The 20,498-nt window shown below is 43.8% G+C and overlaps 1 protein-coding gene across 1 annotated transcript in view; it reads right to left on the bottom strand.

The window, feature by feature from the left end:
* Positions 1 to 17,360: 17,360 nt before the first annotated feature.
* The window catches only part of TMEFF2 (transmembrane protein with EGF like and two follistatin like domains 2), a 173,559-nt gene continuing 170,421 nt past the window's right edge, over positions 17,361 to 20,498 (bottom strand). Inside the window, exon 10 of the mRNA XM_054043332.1 lies at positions 17,361 to 17,694. Coding sequence (XP_053899307.1) covers positions 17,598 to 17,694 — 97 coding nt within the window. The 3' untranslated portion in view covers positions 17,361 to 17,597. The remainder of the gene's footprint in view (positions 17,695 to 20,498) is intronic.

The following is a 20,498-nucleotide window of genomic DNA, read 5'->3' as shown; positions in this document are numbered from 1 at the left end:
CACTTTTGGTGCCTCTACGCCACAGTTAACAAAAAAAACCCAACCCTGCTTGACGTACAGTCATTTCTTTGTGGGTGAGACCTATACGCACACACAGACAGCGTTTCTGTAAGCAACGAGCAAGCCAAAACTCTGTGCACATCACACACTCTCGCTGACTGCTGAGCAAAGCTGGAGTCTAACAGAGCGCTATAAACCAGGTGGGCTCGGCTCCTGAACGCTGCTTCCCTGCCCCACTCCTGTGTGTCTATTTTAATAACTTTATCCATGTTCCAGGATCCCTCCGCTAGCTCAGCTCGCTCCCTTTTGCACACCTTTGGCCAACGAATGCAAGTTGTCCCCCGTGTGTGTCCACATCTTGTCCCTGAAAAAACTTGTCATTTTGTCTCTTGGTTCCCGCCAGGATAATTACTTCAAAGAGCAACCTTGTTGCCTGGTATTTCAGTTTATCTCATTACCATTGTGTTTGCCAAGCCAACCATCATTGCCAGAAATTGAATGAAGGTTGCTGGCAGGCTTGACGGTCTCGCATGTTCAGCCTCCGTGCTGGCTGATATTCTAATTCTTCTTGATTGCAAGCTCTGTCACCAGCTTTTATGAATGAGTTGTGTGCATACAGCTATGGCATAGTGGACATGACGTACAGGAATGCTGATGTGGTCTCCTCTGTCACCTGTCCGTCAAAGCCACGGCTAATGAATTTCTGTTAGCATATTGGCTTGCCATAGTTTTGAAAGCAGAAAGTAGCTGGCCACCAAATACAACTGGCAAAGCAAAGACAGGAGCATCGCTTCAAATAGCTTCTTAGCAATCGGCGTGTTAGCAGGGGTACAGTCTAGTAATAGGAAGCTCTGAGAGATGGCATTTGTTGGCTGTAGGGCCTTTCTTGGGTTTTGGAACAGCCTCAGGAAGCCCTCAAGGCATGCCTAATATAATCTTATTTTCTCCTGCTAATCTAGCATTTAGTGTGAGAAAGTAGGAGTGCATTGTTTTAAAAAGTCTGCATCCTGAAATGCTGAGGCAGCAGTAATTTAGCATCAATGTGCATTCATGGTGATCACCTTGACTTGCATTTGAATTACCCTCAGCATCGTAACAGGGCACCAATCTTTTAATTGCTTCTGACAATTAGACATTAGTTTATTGGCCAGGGGTTTTTATATTTTAGTTCTTTTAATAGCTCTAAAATTGGACAAAAAATTAAAGAAGTATGAAACCATTAATCAAAGGCAAACAACACCTCCAGGAATGGAAGCCATGAAGTGGATATAGTCATTACTGATTTTACATTTATGTTTAGAGTAAGTGATGGTATGTCTATTGCTAGGCAACAAGTGATGATTTTAGATCTACTATTGAGCTCTTAAAGGTGTAGTTTCAAAGTGTAGTCTTGGAGGGTAGTTGAGATTAAGTTGCAAACTGTATAGATCTACTATTGAGCTCTTAAAGGTGTAGTTTCAAAGTGTAGTCTTGGAGGGTAGTTGAGATTAAGTTGCAAACTGTACGTTGTTTAATGGTAATAAAGGTTTAAATGCATCTGTACAATACAAAACAGGTTCTGGTAGGTCAAACAGACATGGGCTATCAGAAACATTCTAAAAATCTGAATGTTAGTATTTAAAGTGACTATGTCTTATTTGCAAAAATAAATTAACACTACATCAAGTTACTGAATAAATTAACAAATTAAACCAGGTTACTAGAAATGTGGGTTTTTTTAAGCGCACACTTCTGAGCTGCTTGCATTGCAAATGTAATTATAAGGTCTAGAGCTGGAAGAGACCATTCAAGTTTTAAAAAAAAAAAATGTCGCTCAGTCGTTGCTCTGTCTAAATGTGATCACTTTCCCGGCAAATGAAACAACACTGTGCTGCTTTGAACTACTGCAGCACTGACCCTCGTGGGCCATATTCCCCCTGGGTGTAAGCACAGTGAAGTCAATAGTTTTACAGCAAGAATATAGTTGGAGTCTTGTTTTATGTCATTTTAAAAAAATACTTATCAGAGATGCCTGGAAAATAGAACTTCCCAGCTCAAGGGCATCACAGACCTTTATTTTTTTAAACTGAACCTGTCTTTTAATTCTGTTTTCTCCCCCCCCTTAATTAGTTCTTAATTTATTTGTTATTGTTACCGCAGGAGTCCTCAGAGGCACTGTTACACATAATCCTGCAAGAGCTTTTTCTTAGCAGGTGGGCAAGTTTTTGATCTTTGTTGAAATCTTTCCTGGTGCAGCTGTGTCAAGCGGTGCGAGCGTTCTGCCTGTATCTTGCTAAATTGAGTCAAACCCTGAAGCAGAGATGCTTCTGCAGAAGTGAGCATTGGTGTGTGGGCTGAGATTCGTGACAGAGAGGCTTGCCTGCATGTTGACTGTGACCACCTCTGTTCCAGAACTGGTGATAAGTGACAATAAAAGACATTGCGCTAAGACTAGATGCCACGTCACTGATTTCTCTTCTAATGGGCAGCTGACCTGCAAGGCCCTGACAGTGTCTACTCTTGGCAGAGGGATGCCAGTCTTTATTTGTTCTGGGTGAAATTCACACGATGTGCAGAGGCCCAGGGCAAAGCCCTCTATGCTACTTGAGTCTCATGTAAGAGCTGTGCTGGGAGTCTGCTGGTGGAGCAAACTCACGGGTTTCCTGTCTGGCCCCACGTATGACCTGCTCCAAAGTCCATTGAAGTCAATGGAGTCTTTCCATTAAAGTCAATGGGCTTTGAATCAATGAGGGCAGGCAGGGGATAGGCCATGGGTCCATCTGTTTGTTGTTCCAGTGGTCTCTGTACTCCACAAGCTGGATTTCACTTATACATTGGTCCAATTATCAGAAAGAATACTGGCGGGGGGGTCGATGGGATGGGGAAGAGGTAGAGAAAGAGAGGCATAACTCTGTGACTGGAGCACGTCAGCCTGAAAAACCTACATGCCGTTAACACAGCACCCTCTAAAATTTCCCCTTACTGGCACTACACAACGCACTCATTCTCATTTGCTCTCCACAGATACAACTGGAAGAACATTTACCTGCTGGGGGTGGGGGGGGAGGGAAAGGCTCCATAAGGCATTCTAACTATATTACTTGCAGGTGGTCGGTACAGCTCTTCTAATTAAAATGAAATCATCATAGAACCTCTGAAATGAAGCTTTGGTATAATAGATTCAGAGCGTGATGAAAATGTTTTCATTAAATGGGGAGAGGAGAGACCCTGCCAGGCATGGCATTTTATCTCGGCTCTAATAACATTAATAAACTCTTTAATCTTTGCCACGTTTATGACTTAATAGGAATCCTTAAGAAATGACAGGCTAGTAAAAACTGCCAGGTTCCGCTAACCTGAAGTATTCATATTCTTCCCATGCTTTTAATTAAGTGGAAAATTCCTCTATGAAGGGCCTTTCTATTCTTCCATGTAAATCAGAGATGATTTGCCAGCATGAGTGACAGGAGAAGCTGCCCTGTTTGGTGTTGACTGAGCCACGGTAGGAGGAGCTTGTTTCACATATCCTTTGAGGAATAGACTAAATGAGCCACATGAGATGGCTTATGCAGACCACCACAGGCAAACTTTCTCTAGCATGGGAGGGATGCTGTTTCCCATCCTCTGTGTTTCTAAAGGAGAGGCCGAGTTCCATGTCTGGCAGCATCAGAACACGGGCTTAATTGTGGTAGTCCCCATGTCATCAGGATCTCTTTATCTCACACAGCCCCTGACCCTCTCCCTCTGAGCCCAAGGTGAGACCTTACTTCACCTCTGCAATGGCAGAGATCTCACTTTTTTCATTTCAGCTGCACGTGTGTTTAATGTGATTTACTTAAAGTCTTGTGTGGTATAATGGCTTTTGGTGTTCTCTGGTTTCAATAAAGTTAATCAACTTCTCCCTTTATAGTTGTTTAGCCCACTTTTGGCTAGATGCCTGCTTTGAGGCTGTTAAAGAACACCAGTGGGGTAATCTAATATTTAGCTTGCCCGAATGGTGCAGTAGCGCAGCTGGGAGAATAACAAAGGCCGTGTTATGCTAGACCAGTAGAGTCAGAAGTGCCTTAGATCAATATTGCCTGAAGGAGCGGGGGGAGGAAAGGAAGGAGCTTTCAAATCTGAAACCCATCATGCCTCCTCTGCAAACCTGCCATAGATTGTCTTCCCATGTGCATCTTCCATTCCCGCCGTTGCATATTTTCATCGTAGGAACTAGCTTCTCCATTCCTATGTGCTTTGACAAACAGTGAACTAATGAATAGTATTGACATTTTAGGTGTTACCACTGTCCTCTGAGTTAGTACACATTGAAATGAATGGGGCTGTTCATACCTCAGAGCTGTTGCTTCAGGCTCTCTGCAAAATGAGGCAGCAGTTTCTGCATTGGCTATACTTGCTTTATCCATTGAAGGGTTTTCTATGCAACCTGACCAGCTAGAGCTCTACTTTTTAAAATGAAAGCCAACTGCTGAGAACAAATTGAGAGGGCCACATTAGGACAGGCTAGTACTTAGCCCCCCCAGGTGCAGACGTCCGGGCCTTCTACTGACTCACTGCAATGGTTTGGGTCAAATTATTTAAATTCCTCATGTCTAAGTTTCCTCATTAGTAAAGTGAGGCTTGTAATATTCACAGTTACCCTTAGAAAGTGCTCTGAGAGCTTTGAAAGAAGAGTTTTTTTATTGCCTCATTGAGATTAGGTCCATCTGCACAGCATGCCCCACCTGTCCTCTGCTTTTCAGCTAGTCGCCATGCCTTCTTTATGTGAAGAACCCCATCTGACCAGAACCGAGCACCAGCAACTTCCACTGCAGTCACTGCAGCTGCAGGTGCACAGTGGTCCTGACAACAAGGCCAATGCTGTTCTGTAACTAAGGAGCTGGGTAAAGTTGAGTATGGGCTTCAAGGGATGATATACAACTGGCATGCAGTCAGTGGCTGAGAGCCAGGGGACCCCGGGCCATTTAGTTTCTCTATTAAAACAGAGTGTAAACCTTAACACTTGCATCTCAGTTAATCTGGATTTTAAATTGAATTACATTTAAAAATAACCTGGCAAAGGAATGCTATTTAGGTTAAAGAGTCAAGCACCTGAAAGTAGGCAATGCCAGACTTACAGTTGTCCCAGCCCCTATGTGCACTCATCCTGCGCACTGCATGCAGCAGGGGGTCTTGTGGAAATAACGTTATGTGATTGTGTCATTAAAGGCAGTTCTATAATGCCTAAATAGAAGGAAGCCACATTAAGGGTCCATGGGCAGGTGTAACGCAAACATTTTTCTAACTTTCAGGTGCTTGACATTTTAATGTCATTTTTTTGCATTAAAATTTTCTAATTAAAAGAGAAAGTAATATGGTAAAAACAAATCCTGTTATGTGCAACTATAACAACCCCCTGCTCCCAGCAAGCGTGAACCATCTTCAGTGCAGCTACTACTTGAGCTCTAGAACTAACACTATTAGCTGGTAGCAAGAGAAGGATGTTATATCAGAGGGGGATGGACTTCTGGGTCCAGGTACTGGATCCTGGGGTGGTCCTGGGGGGAGGGGGAGAGGTGGAGAACCCAAACTGATTTGGCTTTCTCTCTGCACCCCGCTCCCATCCCCAGGAGTTGTGAGCCCCTGTCCCATGTGGCACCCCTGGGTGGGTGGGGATGGGCTACTGAGGACAGTGCTGACCCTATGCAACTTTCTTTACCCTCCAATCTCTCATTACAGCTGTTGTCCCCGCTGTTTCTAGTCCAGTGGGTGCTGTTGCTGCGACTGCTTTGACGGGGGCATCAGCTTGGCCTTAGACTGTCCATGTATTATTTATCAGGCTATCAACATTTTTGGAATGAAAGTGAGAGACGAGAAACAGCAATTTTTTAAACAGTTTCTATCTCAGGAAAAAGTGAACGAAATTTCCTGGGCAAAAGAAAAGGCACCGCTGTAGCCTGAAAGTGTTCCACCTGTTCCATCTCAGAGCGCAGCCGCAACCAACAAAGGTGGGAGAGTTTCTTAAGGAAAAGGTGGCACGAAGTTTTTCTAAAGTTTTAGAGGGTGCAACTAGCTCCCTTTATAATAGAATTAAAAACCAAAAAATTTCAGCCAAGGGCTGAATTTTGAACTCACAATGTTAAAAAAATCTAGCAAAGCATGCCCTCCCATTCCTAGGAAAATGGCTTTTTTTCCCCTTCCCAATGCAATTTTGTTCCTGTAAATGAGTTGGAAAAAAATCTATTGTGCCCATAAAAAAGAAATCAACATAGTACAGATGGTATTTCATACATATTTGTTTCTGTGTCATCTGCGCTGAGCATAACTATCAGTGCAATAACTTCACTGTTGTAAGTGATAAGCTGAAACATCTTTAGTTGTTTTTCAGTCAAATGACAGTAACAAAATGAAAAATCACCATTAAAAACCCTTTATTTGCATATTTTTGATACTGTCAAAGACGCCAGCACTAATGTAGCATAAGGAGAATTTTTAATCAGCAACATTACGCTTTAAAGCCCTAATAAAGATAAAAGCAAAATAAACACTGGCAGTTGATTTAAAAGAAAGAAAAACGCAAGCCTATTTTATGCCAGTGGCATAATGATGGTAGTATCTGGTGACAATTTTTAATAGCACATTAATGCTGAATTACATTGGAATTCCTATAGCCGTAGCGATGACATCCACCTAAACACTAAATGAATTTCAAATGATTGGTATTATCATAATGAACACCAAATGAATTAATAATGATGAAACATTTAAACTAAAATGTTACCTTCTCTAATCTGTTGTCTTTTTATGCACTACTCAATTCATTGTTATTGAACTATGACCCTCTCCTTCAATTCATCTTTTAATTTTTTTTAATATCGCTGCAAATGTTTTGCTTACATATTATGGAAGGCAGTAGCTGGAATCATCTGTCTGCATAATAGATTTGCGTTGGCATTGCAGAGTTTAGAAGATGGAAAGGCATCTGGATGCTTGATGTATCGCTATAAAAATGACTATTACTAATAATAACCATCGGAATAACAACTTCTATTTGATGGCACCACATGGCCACAGACCTCAGGGCACCTTCAGCAACGTTTGATAAACTAAATGACTAAATTTATGACAAGTGCAATGTGTCTGCCCATTCCCCTGATAAATCCCACTGATAAATGGAAACAAGGCCCAACCCAGCAAAAGAACAGCATATCACCCAACTCAGAAAACAATGTAAGCCTGCTTAGGAGGTGTCAGAGCACTGCAACAAGACCTCCGTAGGAATGCCTCCCCCCCGCAACTATTGCACTATGACCTAACCCTTTTATATGCAAGTGTGACAGTGACAGACCCCGGCGGGATCAAACCTGGGACCTCTGGTGCTTAATACATGCGCCTCTATTGTACGAGCTAAAAGCCAACTGGCTGTTAGTTAAGGCTGTAGAGGAGACTCATTTTATCTCGACATAGTCTCAGTGCCACTAGATGGGACAGAACACCACACCCAGAAGGTGTGTGGGCAGGGCCGGCTCTAGCTTTTTTGCTGCCCCAAGCAGCAAAAAAAAGCGCCGCCCCCCCCCCCGAGCCCCCCCCCCGCCGAGTGCCGTGCCGCCCCCCCCGCCGAGCGCTGGAGCCCGCCCACCCCCTGAGCTGAGTGCCGCCGCCCCCCCCCCCCGAGCGCCGAGCCCCGGGCCGCCCCCCCCAAGCGCCACTCCGCGCCGCCGGAGCCTGCCCCCGCCCCCCGCCAAGTGCCGCCGGAACCCCCCTTCAGCACCGCGCCCGCGCCGCCCCCTCGCCGAGCCCCGCGCAACCGGAGCCTGCCCCCCCGCGGAATGCCGCGCCACGCTCCCCCCGCCGCCCCTTACCAGGTGCCGCCCCAAGCATGTGCTTGGGTGACTGGTGCCTGGAGCCGGCCCTGTGTGTGGGTTACCCAAGCAATCGTCTTGAGTCAATGGGCACGACTGCCTGAGGTGCTCGGAAATTGTAGGCAATGCAGCCCTTCAGGTGGGGTGAGTGGGCTTGGGGAGCTGAAGGAAGGGGAAGTGTTTTAATTGGTGAGGCCCTCTCACGCTAGGGATACAGGTGAAAGGAATCCCCAGAGCCATGAATGTGGTAGGATCCTCCGTTCATTTCTGCGCCCTCCCAGTTCATAATGCAGTAGGTGGCGTTGGGGTAAACAGGCCCACTGTTATCTTGCGCTCGTACTAAGAGTGAGGGCTTGAGGGGCCCTTGCTCACAGATTGGCACACAACAGACTTCAGGGAGCATGAGTAGCACTCACTCCGGCAGGCCCACTAAACATCATTAGTCTATGAAGTATAGAATTGTCGATGCACTATGGTAAGCACTTCAGCAAGCATTGGCTATTGCTGGGTGTGTCTAGCACAGGAGTCAGCAACCTTTCAAAAGTGGTGTGCCGAGTCTTCATTTATTCACTCTCATTTAAGGTTTCACGTGCCAGTAATACATTTTAACGTTTTTAGAAGGTCTCTTTCTATAAGTCTATAATATATAACTAAACTATTGTTGTATGTAAAGTAAATAAGGTTTTTAAAATATTTAAGAATCTTCATTTAAAATTAAATTAAATGCAGAGCCCCCCCGATCCGGTGGCCAGGACCCGGGCAGTGCGACTGCCACTGAAAATCAGCTCGTGTGCTGCCTTCGGCACGCGTGCCATAGGGTGCCTACTCCCTGGTCTAGCTAGTCTGCTAGCAACATTCATTTCTTAGAAAGCTGATAGGCTTATAATCCACTACAAAATGTAGTACAAAAAAACAGGGTAAACACTAGCTTTTCCTTCACAGCTAGATTATAGTGCTGCTAAGATGCTAACACTGCACATTTTCCATGAGTGAGGTGGAAAAGCCCAGTATGCTGACAATCTGTATGTGAAGAAAGGCGTCTGAGGCCACATACCAAGCCAGGCAACTACTACATTATAGTGCTGGCCAATTAACCTGCCTGGTACTAAAGCATCCCATTCTCATTTACAATTAATCTTTCTAGCTGCAGATTTGCTGTTATTGATTTTTTTGCATTGTGAGTGCCAAAAAGCCCCAGTTGGGATTGAGGCCCCATTGTGCTGTATTGTACAAACACACAGGAAGCCATGGGCCCTGCCGCCAAGCGCTTAAAATGTGATTGGAAACAATATTCATCAAATGAGCAGCCCAAAGAGGCTGATGGAAAAGGTAGGGATGGAGAAGGGCTATAGTGCACATAGTCACATAAATTAGTGTAACCCCCTTTGGGGTTTAGCGAGCGCATGTCCCCTTTTAATATTTTTCCTGAGGTGGGGAAGTGCTGATTGTTCCAGAAGGAGGAAGTGTTGTTGGGGGAGAGGAGAGAGCGACAGGATGTGTGTGTCTGGAGCTCCGGCTGGAAGGGATGCAGCAAGTAGGCCCTCACACAGTGAAGCTGGCACAAACCTGCGCTGAAGGCTGGGAGGAACAGAACGGCTGACTGGGGACACTCCAGGACAGGAGCCAGGAGAGCACTGGGTCAGTGGGGGACTCGCCCGAGAAGGACAAACTGGAGGTGGACCCAGTAGCATGGCTGCCCAGAGCTGCATGGGGCTGTGAGTCCTGGGGCTGGTGACTTTGCATTGGGACTAAGGAGGGAGGCTGTTAAGTGGGGACATTGTCACTCTGTGTGGCTTTGCAGAGAGCGGCAGAAGAGGGCACCGAGCAGTTTGTTGGGGAAAGTTTACGGGCACTGTAGATGACCAGGACTCACCGTTGGACTGGAACTTACCCACGACTGTTGAACTCTGTGTGCAGTCACATTGCTGGGTGTCTGCTCTTTCAGACTGTGGTACCACTAGGCCTGTGGGGCCTTGAGTTGAATACAACCCTGTTTTACCGCTCCCCCTATATTTCCCCTTGTTGTTTTTCTGCTTTCATCCCTCTGTGTGTTCACTCTTTGGAACAGGTGTCCCTGGGGTGGACGGGACTTTCCCTGCTGCGTTTCTGAATGCGCCTTCTCTTGGCCAGTGCTGCCTGCAGGGCAGACTCCATCTTGGCCTAAAGTTAAGTTACATTAGCTACGCTCCTGCTCTTGTTGAAATCAATGGCAAAACTCCCATTGACATCCGTGATTCCAACTCAGGTTCCATAGGCACAACCTGATTGTTTCAAATTGGTTAAAATATAACTAGAACCAGCTCTCCCCCATGTCTGCTCAACCTAGCCATGATTGCTTGGCTGAGTTCTTGTAGCAACATGGCAGAAGTAGGAGAGTGAGACATGAGCTGTTTTACATCTCTTTGCAGACCACTGGCCCAAAGGTGAGCAAACTGCCAGCATAGCAGTGGCTCTCCACCACCCATTTGTGAAGACTGCCATCTATAGCTCAAAGTTCAATACTTCCTTAGGAAAAACAGCAAACGACCCTTTCATGCAGTGCACTTGCAATGTGATATGTATATGGGTCTGTAGTGATGCAGGGTAAGATTAGAGCACAGCTCATGATATCATCATTGCCACCAGCATCACTCTGCTAACATGGCTGATCTGGAACAAGTGAACGCAATAAACCTGTCCCTATTTTCGCAAGGACACCGGTGACTGCGGTTTGCTAAGCTATAGTTTGCTATTCCATTTCCCCAGCTGCGTTTACAGGACCATTAGACCAACCTGCTTCCCAAAGCAGTTAATTCATTCTTTAGTAGATGCTAGAATCCACCCAGCTCACGTGGTACAGTGAAAATGAACCTAGCACATGTAACTCTATTAAGAATGAACTTGTAAGCACAGACTAGCGACGTAAGCAACAAAAATGGGTTTAATCTTCTGTGATGTCATGCAGAGGCTTCATGTAGCACATTTTGTGTCTGTCAGACACCGAATCAGTGCCCTGTGAACACTAACCATTTTTATTAACCATTAAACAAATGTCCTTTTTATTTGAAAATGTAAAACATGCAGTGAGCACTAGCTAGAGCCTTGAATTCAGGTCACATTAAACTGCTGTTGTTCACCTTTCAGCTCTTCCATAGTCAGTTGAAAGCATCGTGCCATAAAACTCAACGGTGCCCCTGTTCCACAGCGGAAGGTAATGTTCCATCATGTCCATTTGCATTTAGAAGCAGGAATTTATACTGAGTAATTACACTTCATTTATGACTGACCCGATGTAAAGCAAGCCTCTTTCAAAGCTCCCCTCACAGTATTTTTATGAGGTGTTACTACATTTTGCTAACATTTTTCACCTTTTAATCGTTCTTGTTTCATGTTTGGGTGGTGAAAGGTTAAAGTGTTTTGACCTGAGAAAAATGAGGCATAGGGTGGCCTTAGCTAGCCTTGCTTCTGTACTTGTTGGGTCTGGTCATTTGTTTTAATGAAATGCAGTTTTTTTCCCCTTCCTCTCTTGGTGTTTCTGGCTTGTCATTTGCATAAGTACTTAATGACTTCACCTACCACCCAGAAAAAGGTCAGAACTAAGCTCTATTTGGAGGGGGAGGAAAAACAACAACAAGTAAAGGCTAATGCCAAGGCCTTATATAGGGTTTGAGCATCAAAATGCTCATGGGTTTCCTAAACTGCTCTGTACAGTACATCCTTTTTATTTTTCCACTATGGTTAATGCCATCTAGTTAGCATCATAAAACAGATTCCTAACATGCTTTTTAGTATGCAGTCTTGGCTGCTTCTGTGTGAGACTGCAGCATATCTCACTGCTTTGTGGCTCACAGTCAGTATTGTAAAAATCCATTTAAAAAAAATGGTTGTCAAATGGATTTTTGTTTTCAACAGCCCTCCAGCTGTGACAAAACTGTTAATTAAACTGAGTCCACAATAAACCAAACACACCTAATGCAATACACACTTTATTTCAAAACGTTAGGTTTGCCGCTTTAAGACTCAGCTCCCATGGTCATCAAATTGAAAAGGTACGACTGTCCTTGAGCGTCCTACCCTTGGATGGTCTTAAGGGCTTTTCAGTGAAATGAAGCTGCAGGTCATAACTTAACAGTAAATACACCATAATTACCATCATTTACCTGATGGGGCACATAATGAAATATCAGGGTGTGCATTACACAGAGAATGATTTAACAGGCCCTAGACGTTTGGGGTAGCCCCTTTACATTGATCAGCTAAATATCAAAACTCGCTTTTTAAAAGTGCAGAACACCCACAGTTCCTACTGACTCCCGCTGGAATGTTCAATGCCTCAGAAAATCAGGTCCTTACTGTATTCAGTTATTTTACAACGCACAGATCCTAACAGAGACCCATCTCCTCGATGCACACATGGGAGGGGGCTAGTGGGGAACCACACCCACAAATAAATGAAAGGCCAAGGCAAGGAGTTCACTTTGATGTGTGGTAATGTACGTCACTTTTAATTCTATGATTATAACGCCTAATCTAAAGCTGCATGTATAATCGGGGGTGAAAAATGAGGGTGTAGAGATGTGTCTGATGTAGGATGAGAGACAAGATAGCCTTTAATCATTTTGCTTTCAAAGAAGCTTTGGAGAACGCTTTGAAGCTGAAATTTTCAGAGCTGTGTCTGGAAAACAGGAGGCAGCGATCTACGCCACTCACCTCTTGCCCAGCCCCTGATCCAGAGATTCCACAGTACTATGCATCTGGATCTTTACTGCAAAGTGCTCCAACTTGTATCTGGTGCAGCTGTATCCTGCACTGCCCAGCTCTAGACATTTGTGATTCAGGTAACAGGATTCCTTCCTATAGACGCAAGGAGAATATCTTACAAAACACTCTGTCACTGCAGTATGTTTTTATTGGCCATTATGGAGTTATCAGTCATGGAGTAGTAGACAAGCTAGCAAAATAATGGCTAAAAGTAAATGTTCTTGCCCCTCCCTCATATAGTCAGATGACGTTAATTAGACTGGGGAGATAATTGTATGTAAATTGAGTATTATTATAACTGGGTGCAATTGAACATTCATGCACCTCTTAGTTAAAAAGAAATAAACATCTTCCCGGAAAAGGTGCACAGTAAAAATGTCTGTCATGTGGAGCGGCCGGGGTGGAGGAAGGGAGAAGTGTCACTAACTGTTTACAAGATTTAAAGCCTAGCCCTAGCTTAATTATAAATCCCACTTCTTTTTCCTGTGCTATAATGCACAAGCACTTGAACTAGTTTGCTCCGTTTCATGCAGTGGAAGAGACCGATGGGATGAATATTTGCACTTCCCTTCCTATTTCTTTCTTAACTTGAACTTCTAAGAAAGGTGTTTTTTCCTGTCACCAGCAGTCTAATCCAACCTAAACAATACTTCTGAATAGTCTGCTCTGCGTGGCAGCTTTGAGCCATACATCTACAGGCAATCCGATACTGAATTTGTCGTCCCTGAACACTGGCTAGCACAGCTCCTAGTTTGCTAATGCACTTTGTCATCATATTGCAAGTCTATAACTCTCACTTTGCTACCTTGGCTCCATGGCCCATTCACATCAAACCCCATTCGGATTGCTCTTGTAATAGTAGTATTTGGCTGCCAAGGATGGCGTTATAAGGAGGGTGGAGCTGTTCTTGCACCCAACAGTCTCAGACAATGCTGCTGTCTTGTCACAATTCCTACATAACCTGTATGTAGTGTTAGCCTTATTATTTGTATTGCAGAGGCACGTAGAGTCTTCAGCCAAGAGCAGGCCCTATTGTGCTAATCACTGTACAACCACCTGTTTACAGATGGAAAACTGAAGTGCGGTGAAATTGAGTCACTTGCCCAAGGTCACAAGGGAAGCCAGTGGCAGGGCTGGGAGTTGAAACCCAATCTTTTGACTCCCCTACTGGTGCCTTCACTACAAAACCCTCCTTCTGCTCTCTCATGCTTACAATGAGAGTGGAGCTGCTCTTCCTCACGAAGTTGCCTATGTCCTGCCATGCTTCCTGCATAACAAATATGTGCTGTTAGCCAGCCTCTTTTATTGAGGCATCACAGCTGTGTGAAAGCGTCCTGTGAAAAATGCCAACTGCAGTATTTAAAAATGTAAGCAGTGAGCGCCGCATGTATTTGCATTCTTAACGTGTCTAGAGTTAGATGGCGGAGCCAGTGGGCAAGCTGCAAAATGCCAAACAAACTCATTTCCATTACTCCCAGCTCAGGATGGAGCATCACTCACGTACATGGTACAAAACACACCAGATGCCAGCACCACCTCTTCTAATCTCGTTAAGTTAAATCTGCACAAAAAATTCCCATCTCTCTGCTCAAAATATTCAGCTAATAAGCTTTATTTGAAAGCTACTCAGGAACAAATAAAAAGCCACTGAGCTCTCAATCGGTACTAGCTAAGTTTTGGGGCAAAAGCTCCATCACCTTAATTAAGCTGCAGATGGAACAAGAGAAAAAGCAAACACAGAGACCAATATATTCAGACTTTCACACCTTAAGTTTGGTACCTCTAGGGAGCCTGTCAAAGGCCCAAGGGTACTTTCACTTTCAGTGGGAGCTGGGCACCTAAGTGCTCTGTGCATATTTCACCTTTTTCCCCCTCAACCCCATATTTAGGAGCCTAAATAAGTGGCCTGATTTTTCAGTAGTGCTGAAGTCACCAGGAGCTGCAGGTGCTCAGCAAGGCTGAAAAAAAGCAGCCACTTATTTAGATGCCTAAATATGGATTTAGATGCCTAACTTTAGGCAGACAAGTTTGAAAATATTGGGCTTAAGGTACATATATAGCATTCGAATATATTCTATAGCTGTATCAATTTATAAACAGATGTGGGTATTCTAGTATTTTTATGTGTGCATTAGCCATGGACAGAAATCAGTACTCCAGCTCCAACTGTTCCCAAACTTTTTGTTGTTGGTGAAAGGCTGGAGGGTTGAAATTTGAACTCTGGATAAAAAACAACCCCCTAGATTGGAACACTACAAATTGATGAGGTCTCTGCACTCCACATTCAGTTGGTTGCTTGAATTTCTCTCTAATGCAATGGCTTTTAGGCTCTTCTGAAGTGTTCATTGCCATACCTGTAGTATGTAGCTGTTGGACAAAGCTTAGGAAGGATGTTATAACCCTACTTAACTCTACAGGTATACTAGTTCAATTAAGGAAACTTTTGAAAGTTCCCTTCTACGATTTGCTGTGGTTGCCAAGATACTCAATTAAAGCCTGATACTCATGCTCCTACTGCGGGGAACATGTGTTATATTGTCTGCTGTTGATCCTTCAAGTGGAAGAGCTATTCTGTTGGAATAATGGCTGTTATTGGCGCAAAGGAAAATGTACTTTATGCTGGATTTATTTTCCCATTTTTGAGCACAGAAGCACTCCAGGTGCTACCAATGGCAGGGACACACCTGCTCACCATCATGCTGCTATTCAAACTCACTCAACTTGGTTACTGTTTTTCTAATTGGAAAATAATCTCTGACAGAGACCGAAATGGAAGATCAGTTGTGAGCAAGGACATACCAAAACTCAACTCCCACAACTTTTTGAAGCAGATGGTTTCTCAGAGGACAGCAGCTTAGCAACAAACTGCCAGTCATTTACTCTGAAAAACATTACTTTGTAATCTGCCCCACTAACTGTGACAATAACGGAGACCACAGTACCTGCACACACCCTTCCATCAGCAGTGACCAGGTAACTGTAGACACTCGTTGCCAACCTGTTTTATTAATTAACCAGACACAACCCCAGGTCCTGTGCTCAACACACAATTAATTTACTTTAAAAGGTTTAGCAAAAACAGTAGAAAAGAAATGATAACTTGTGACTGTGCCTAAGTGGTCATAGAAATAAACAACTCTAATGGCCTGTCCCTGAAACCCGTTACTAACAGGTCTGGTGTTTGTTAGTACGAGGAGTCCCACTAAAGTAAATGATGAGAAACTTTAGGCTTGCACCTTAGTACCCAGAGTGCCTCTACTAATGTATAGAATAGGGAATTTCATGTACGCTAGTGGAGTTAACAACAAGGCTAAAAATGATTCAATATGCCCTTTGTCATGGTGAAACAGTTCTTAATCCTTGTCAGGTTGTTTTCCTCTAGGCCAATGCTAAGTTCATTTGGAGGGGAGTACTATAATGATCTTATTTTGCAATTTCTTCAGGGTCTGATTCTCATACCCTTACCTATATTGAACAGTACCTTACTTCAATGATCAATGGGACAGTACATGGGGAGTAAAACGCTACTGAACACGAGTAAGGGTATAACACTTTGACCTTTAAATATAACCTTTTTGTCTTCACAGTTTGTAAAATCCCGCACATTGTAAAACAAAGCAGAATAGTGTTGGTTTCTGAACAAGTAAGTCTCAGAGGCTCTCAAGCTGCCATGGGAATAACTTAATATCTTGTCCATCATATGGATGTGCAACCAAATGCATTTCCCTATTTTCCTGAGGTATAATCATACTCTGAGTTCCATTACACGTAATGGAGTGGGATCATCCATAAAGTTATTCATGAGATATTTTGTTAGCGGTTTTCACCTTCTCCTTGAAGAAAAATACATTATAACAACATGTTCATGAGGAACAAACAGCTCTGGCATTCAGCTATGATTATGTTATTAACTTTTTTTAGCTAATAATTTTCATTCATCAAAAAGAAGCAATTTTTCACTCACCCCAGTGACCAAGAGTTGAAGATTGCTGCATGCCAGACCAATGTGTATGCTTTAGGTTCACCTTGACAGTTACCTTATTCCTTTCCAAATAGAAACATTATCCTCCCCGCCCTTCTGTAACGGTTATACAGAATTTCCATTTCCCCTTCAGTTATGATTTAATTTTGAAGGCAAAGACTCCTATTCTTGGGGGGGAGGGGGAGTATAGATGGAGGCAGGAGTGAATGTAACTTAAAGGACTTACTGGGACGCAGGGCAGCCGGGGTCCTGGGCAAGGTGGTGGAAGGGGGGGCTCTGTTGGTGATTTAAAGGGCCCGGGACTCCAGCCGCTGCCGGGAGTCTCGGGCCCTTTTAAATTGCCGGGCCCCGGGGCAGCTGCCCTTTTTGCCCCCCCGGTCAGTGGCCCTGCCAGTATGGTGCTTAAAGTGCAGCCGCGGCAGCGCTCTAACATCGGCTGTGTACCGTCGGCCACTTTCTTGCCGGTACGCCATACCAGCTTACTTTCACTCCTGGATGGAAAAGGGGAATAAGGCTGATGAAATGTATTTGACTCCAGGATCTGAAATATTTTATGCCTACTCAGAATAGAGTAAGCTATTATTCATCTTTCCCATAATCATAATTTTCCTTGATATTGGACTTACTTAAAACTCTACCCAGTGAGTCCAGCAGATGCTAATACTGTGCCACTAGAATATGAAAAGATATTTGTTGGTGTCCATTTATAATATCCCGAGATTATACACAGCTATAAGATACAGCAAATTTAAGGCCATTTTTTTTCTCATCACTGAGTATTTATTATATATAACAAATACATGAAAAAGAAAAAACTATATTGTGTGATATAAATAGTTTATTTACATTACAGAAAAACATCAAGACAATGTATACTATTTCAAATATATCCATACATAATCAAATATAGCTGTAGTACATGTTTTCATTGGTGTAGATTACCACAAATGCAAGGCAACATGTGTAGATCTTGTTTTAATCTTTTGTCTATAATACTGTATTTTGTAGTCCAAGCTCTCTGCAGTTAGATTTGCCATTGTGGAAACATGCACTCTTTAAATTAACCTGGTCGATGCTCTTGTTGTGTTGTCTGAACTGTAGTGCCCTGTGTTTTGCTTCTGTCTGTGGATTCTGTTGCTCCTGGGACATTTTCTGAAAGAAATGGGGAAAAAATACACAAATCATAGCGAGGCATTTGCTTAACAAAAGGGCTTGGGTGGTAATGTGAAGATGGGAAGCCAAAGAGGAAACAGATCTTCCTCCCAGTCACTAGATTTCCTCCCAAACAATGTGGCAAAGAAAACAATTGGGCCATGCTCTCTGCATTCCTGTGAAAAACTTCAGCCTCGATACAAAAAATTAAATGAAGAGAAAACTAAGGTTGCACGGTTAAGCACTCATAAGTAAGCCTAAGTTTTTGTCATGGATATTTTTAGTAAAAGTCCTGGACCGGTTGCAGGCAATAAACAAAAATTCATGGAAGCCCGTGACCTGTCCCTGACTTTCACTAAAAATATCCCTGACAAAATGAGGAGGCGGGTTCAGCACCCACTGCTGCTGGGGCTCCCGGGTCCCCCACCCCTGTGGCCAATGGGAGCTCTGGGGTCCCCTGCCGCTGTGGGGAATGGGATCTGCGGAGTCCCCTCACCCCTGGGGTGGCTGGGCAGCTGCGGAAAGTCCCCCCGCCACCCACCGTGGCTGGGCAGCTCCGGGGAGTTCCCCGCTGTCCCCTGCAGCTGGGCAGTTTTGTGGAGTCCCCTGCTGTCTGCTGCGGCTGGGCAGCTGCGGGGAGGCCCTGTCATGGAGGTCAGCTGAAGTCACGGATTCCGTGACTTCTGTGACATAATCAAAGGTTTACTCATAAGACAAGTGATATCAAAGTTAAGGTTGCAAGTACAACTTTAACTCTGCCCCCTTGTAATAAGCATGTACTACACAATACATTCCTTAATTGAACTGTCACATATTATTTCTTAACTAATATAACTCTTTTCAGGAAACAGTAGGAAGAGCTAGACTAGGAAAGATCCCATATTCATTTACTAGACATCGTAAATCCCTGAAACATTTAGGAAGTGGACCTGGACAGATCAGAGGAGTATATATTCTCTGGCCTGATTTTTTTTTTTTTTTAGAGGCGCTAACAGCAGCTATTGGTTTCCATGAAAATTATGAGTGCTCACACCATTAGAGAGCAACTAGCTTAGCTATGGATGCCTGCCCAACACCGCATTCCTTAGCTGCATATAACTGTAGAGCTTAGGCAAGAAAGACACTCCGTTGTACATGCTCAGAATCGGATTTTCATTTGGATAATGGCAAAAGCCAAACCGTTTTACCCCATTATAAGGCTGTACACTCAGTGAGGGCTATTTTCATGCCACATTTCCACTTTTAACAACACGCTGTTTTTGCTGGCAGGGCTCTTCTAAAGAACTTTTCACTAAACAGAAGATTATAAAATATTCCCAGTCTCACTCGAGATCAAGCATAGGAAATTTCAGTCCCAAGAGTGAAGATTTCCAATAATTATACGCAGCAGAGTGGGGAGTTACAATGGAAACATCAGGCAAGGGGGGTGACCAGCGCCTTGTTAAAATATCCTCTTAAAACTTATATTCCCTTTTTATGTTGGGTATTAGTAGAAAAATAGTGAACTGCAAAAAGACAACTGGAAATAGAAACACTCCGAAATCCTTAAACAGGGTGAGCGGGGAGAGAGAGAGAGAGTTTCCCTCCAGAACCCTGGGTTCATCCATTTTCTGCACGCTAAATGCAACTAGCATTTCTCCAACAGTACTTGCAATTTCTTCTACATTATAAGCCACTCGTTGGGTGGCTTAACAGAGAGAAGCACCTAAAATATCAAGAGACCCTACTGAGATGGAAAAGTCCAACTGTATTGTATATCCTTGTCACAGTGACAGGTTAGAATGTTTGCCTTTATCTCTGTAGCCAACGCAGCTCTAGAAGTAAAATAGAACCCAATAAAATGTTGGTACCAGCTGAAAATCAAGCAGCATTTGTTGCTGTGTATGAAGGATTTTTTTTTCTTCTAATTGAACAGAATTGATGTCCAACTGTGGCACTGCCAGTGAAAGGCTACATCTCTGTGGACAAAACAGCACTGGCAGAGAGATTTTTAAATAGTTTCCAAAAGTATAAAATAGGATGATATAAATGTTTGATACCATGTGGGCCAGATCCTCAGCTGGGGTCAATTGGTGAGCTCCGCAGAGGTCAATGGCTTTAGGCCAGCTGAAGCTGCGGCCCTGACTGCTCTCACTTTTAAATGGGACTGCTCTTGTTATAAGGGCTGCATGATCATGCTCATAATTTCGCCCCGTTCTTTTCACAGAGGGAAGGCGGGCTGCTATCCGCATCACTGGAAATATAAGTCGATATTCCCGGGGTTCTCAGAAGGACAGGGCAAACCTTTCATTATGAAACCCATGCAGACTTTGCCTGGACTGTGATTTCATTACAAACTCAGACTTTGCTGCATGTTCATGAGAAGCTTGGCAAACCTTTTGTATGAACTACGGCACCATTGTTAGCAAACCTAGGACTGATTCACAGAGCTATATGTCATCTGCTCACTGACCACCTCATAGCCCAGAGTAGCCTCTTGTGCACACTGAACAAGAGAGGTGGCAAAACAGGACCTTGCAGTATTCCACAAGAATGATCTCTGGAATCTCTCAAGCAAGAAAGAACGGAACCACTAAATCACAGTGCACCTAGAATCTGCAAGTGAATCAATAAAATTTAATGGTCAGGGGTATCAAGGATGCTTGACCAATCAGAAAAAATGAATACGGACATTAGACCTTTGACTACTGGCCACTCCACTCTACAAAAGTGGAGATCGTTAACCAAAAGACCAAAAACAAACCCCAAACAAACTAGCATAACCTCCATAACCAAGTCTAAAGCCAAAATGTGAGTTAACAATT

Source organism: Malaclemys terrapin, chromosome 11 (genome assembly GCF_027887155.1).
Source record: "Malaclemys terrapin pileata isolate rMalTer1 chromosome 11, rMalTer1.hap1, whole genome shotgun sequence".
Taxonomy (NCBI): domain Eukaryota; kingdom Metazoa; phylum Chordata; order Testudines; family Emydidae; genus Malaclemys; species Malaclemys terrapin.
This window is presented reverse-complemented; position numbering and strand designations above follow the sequence as displayed.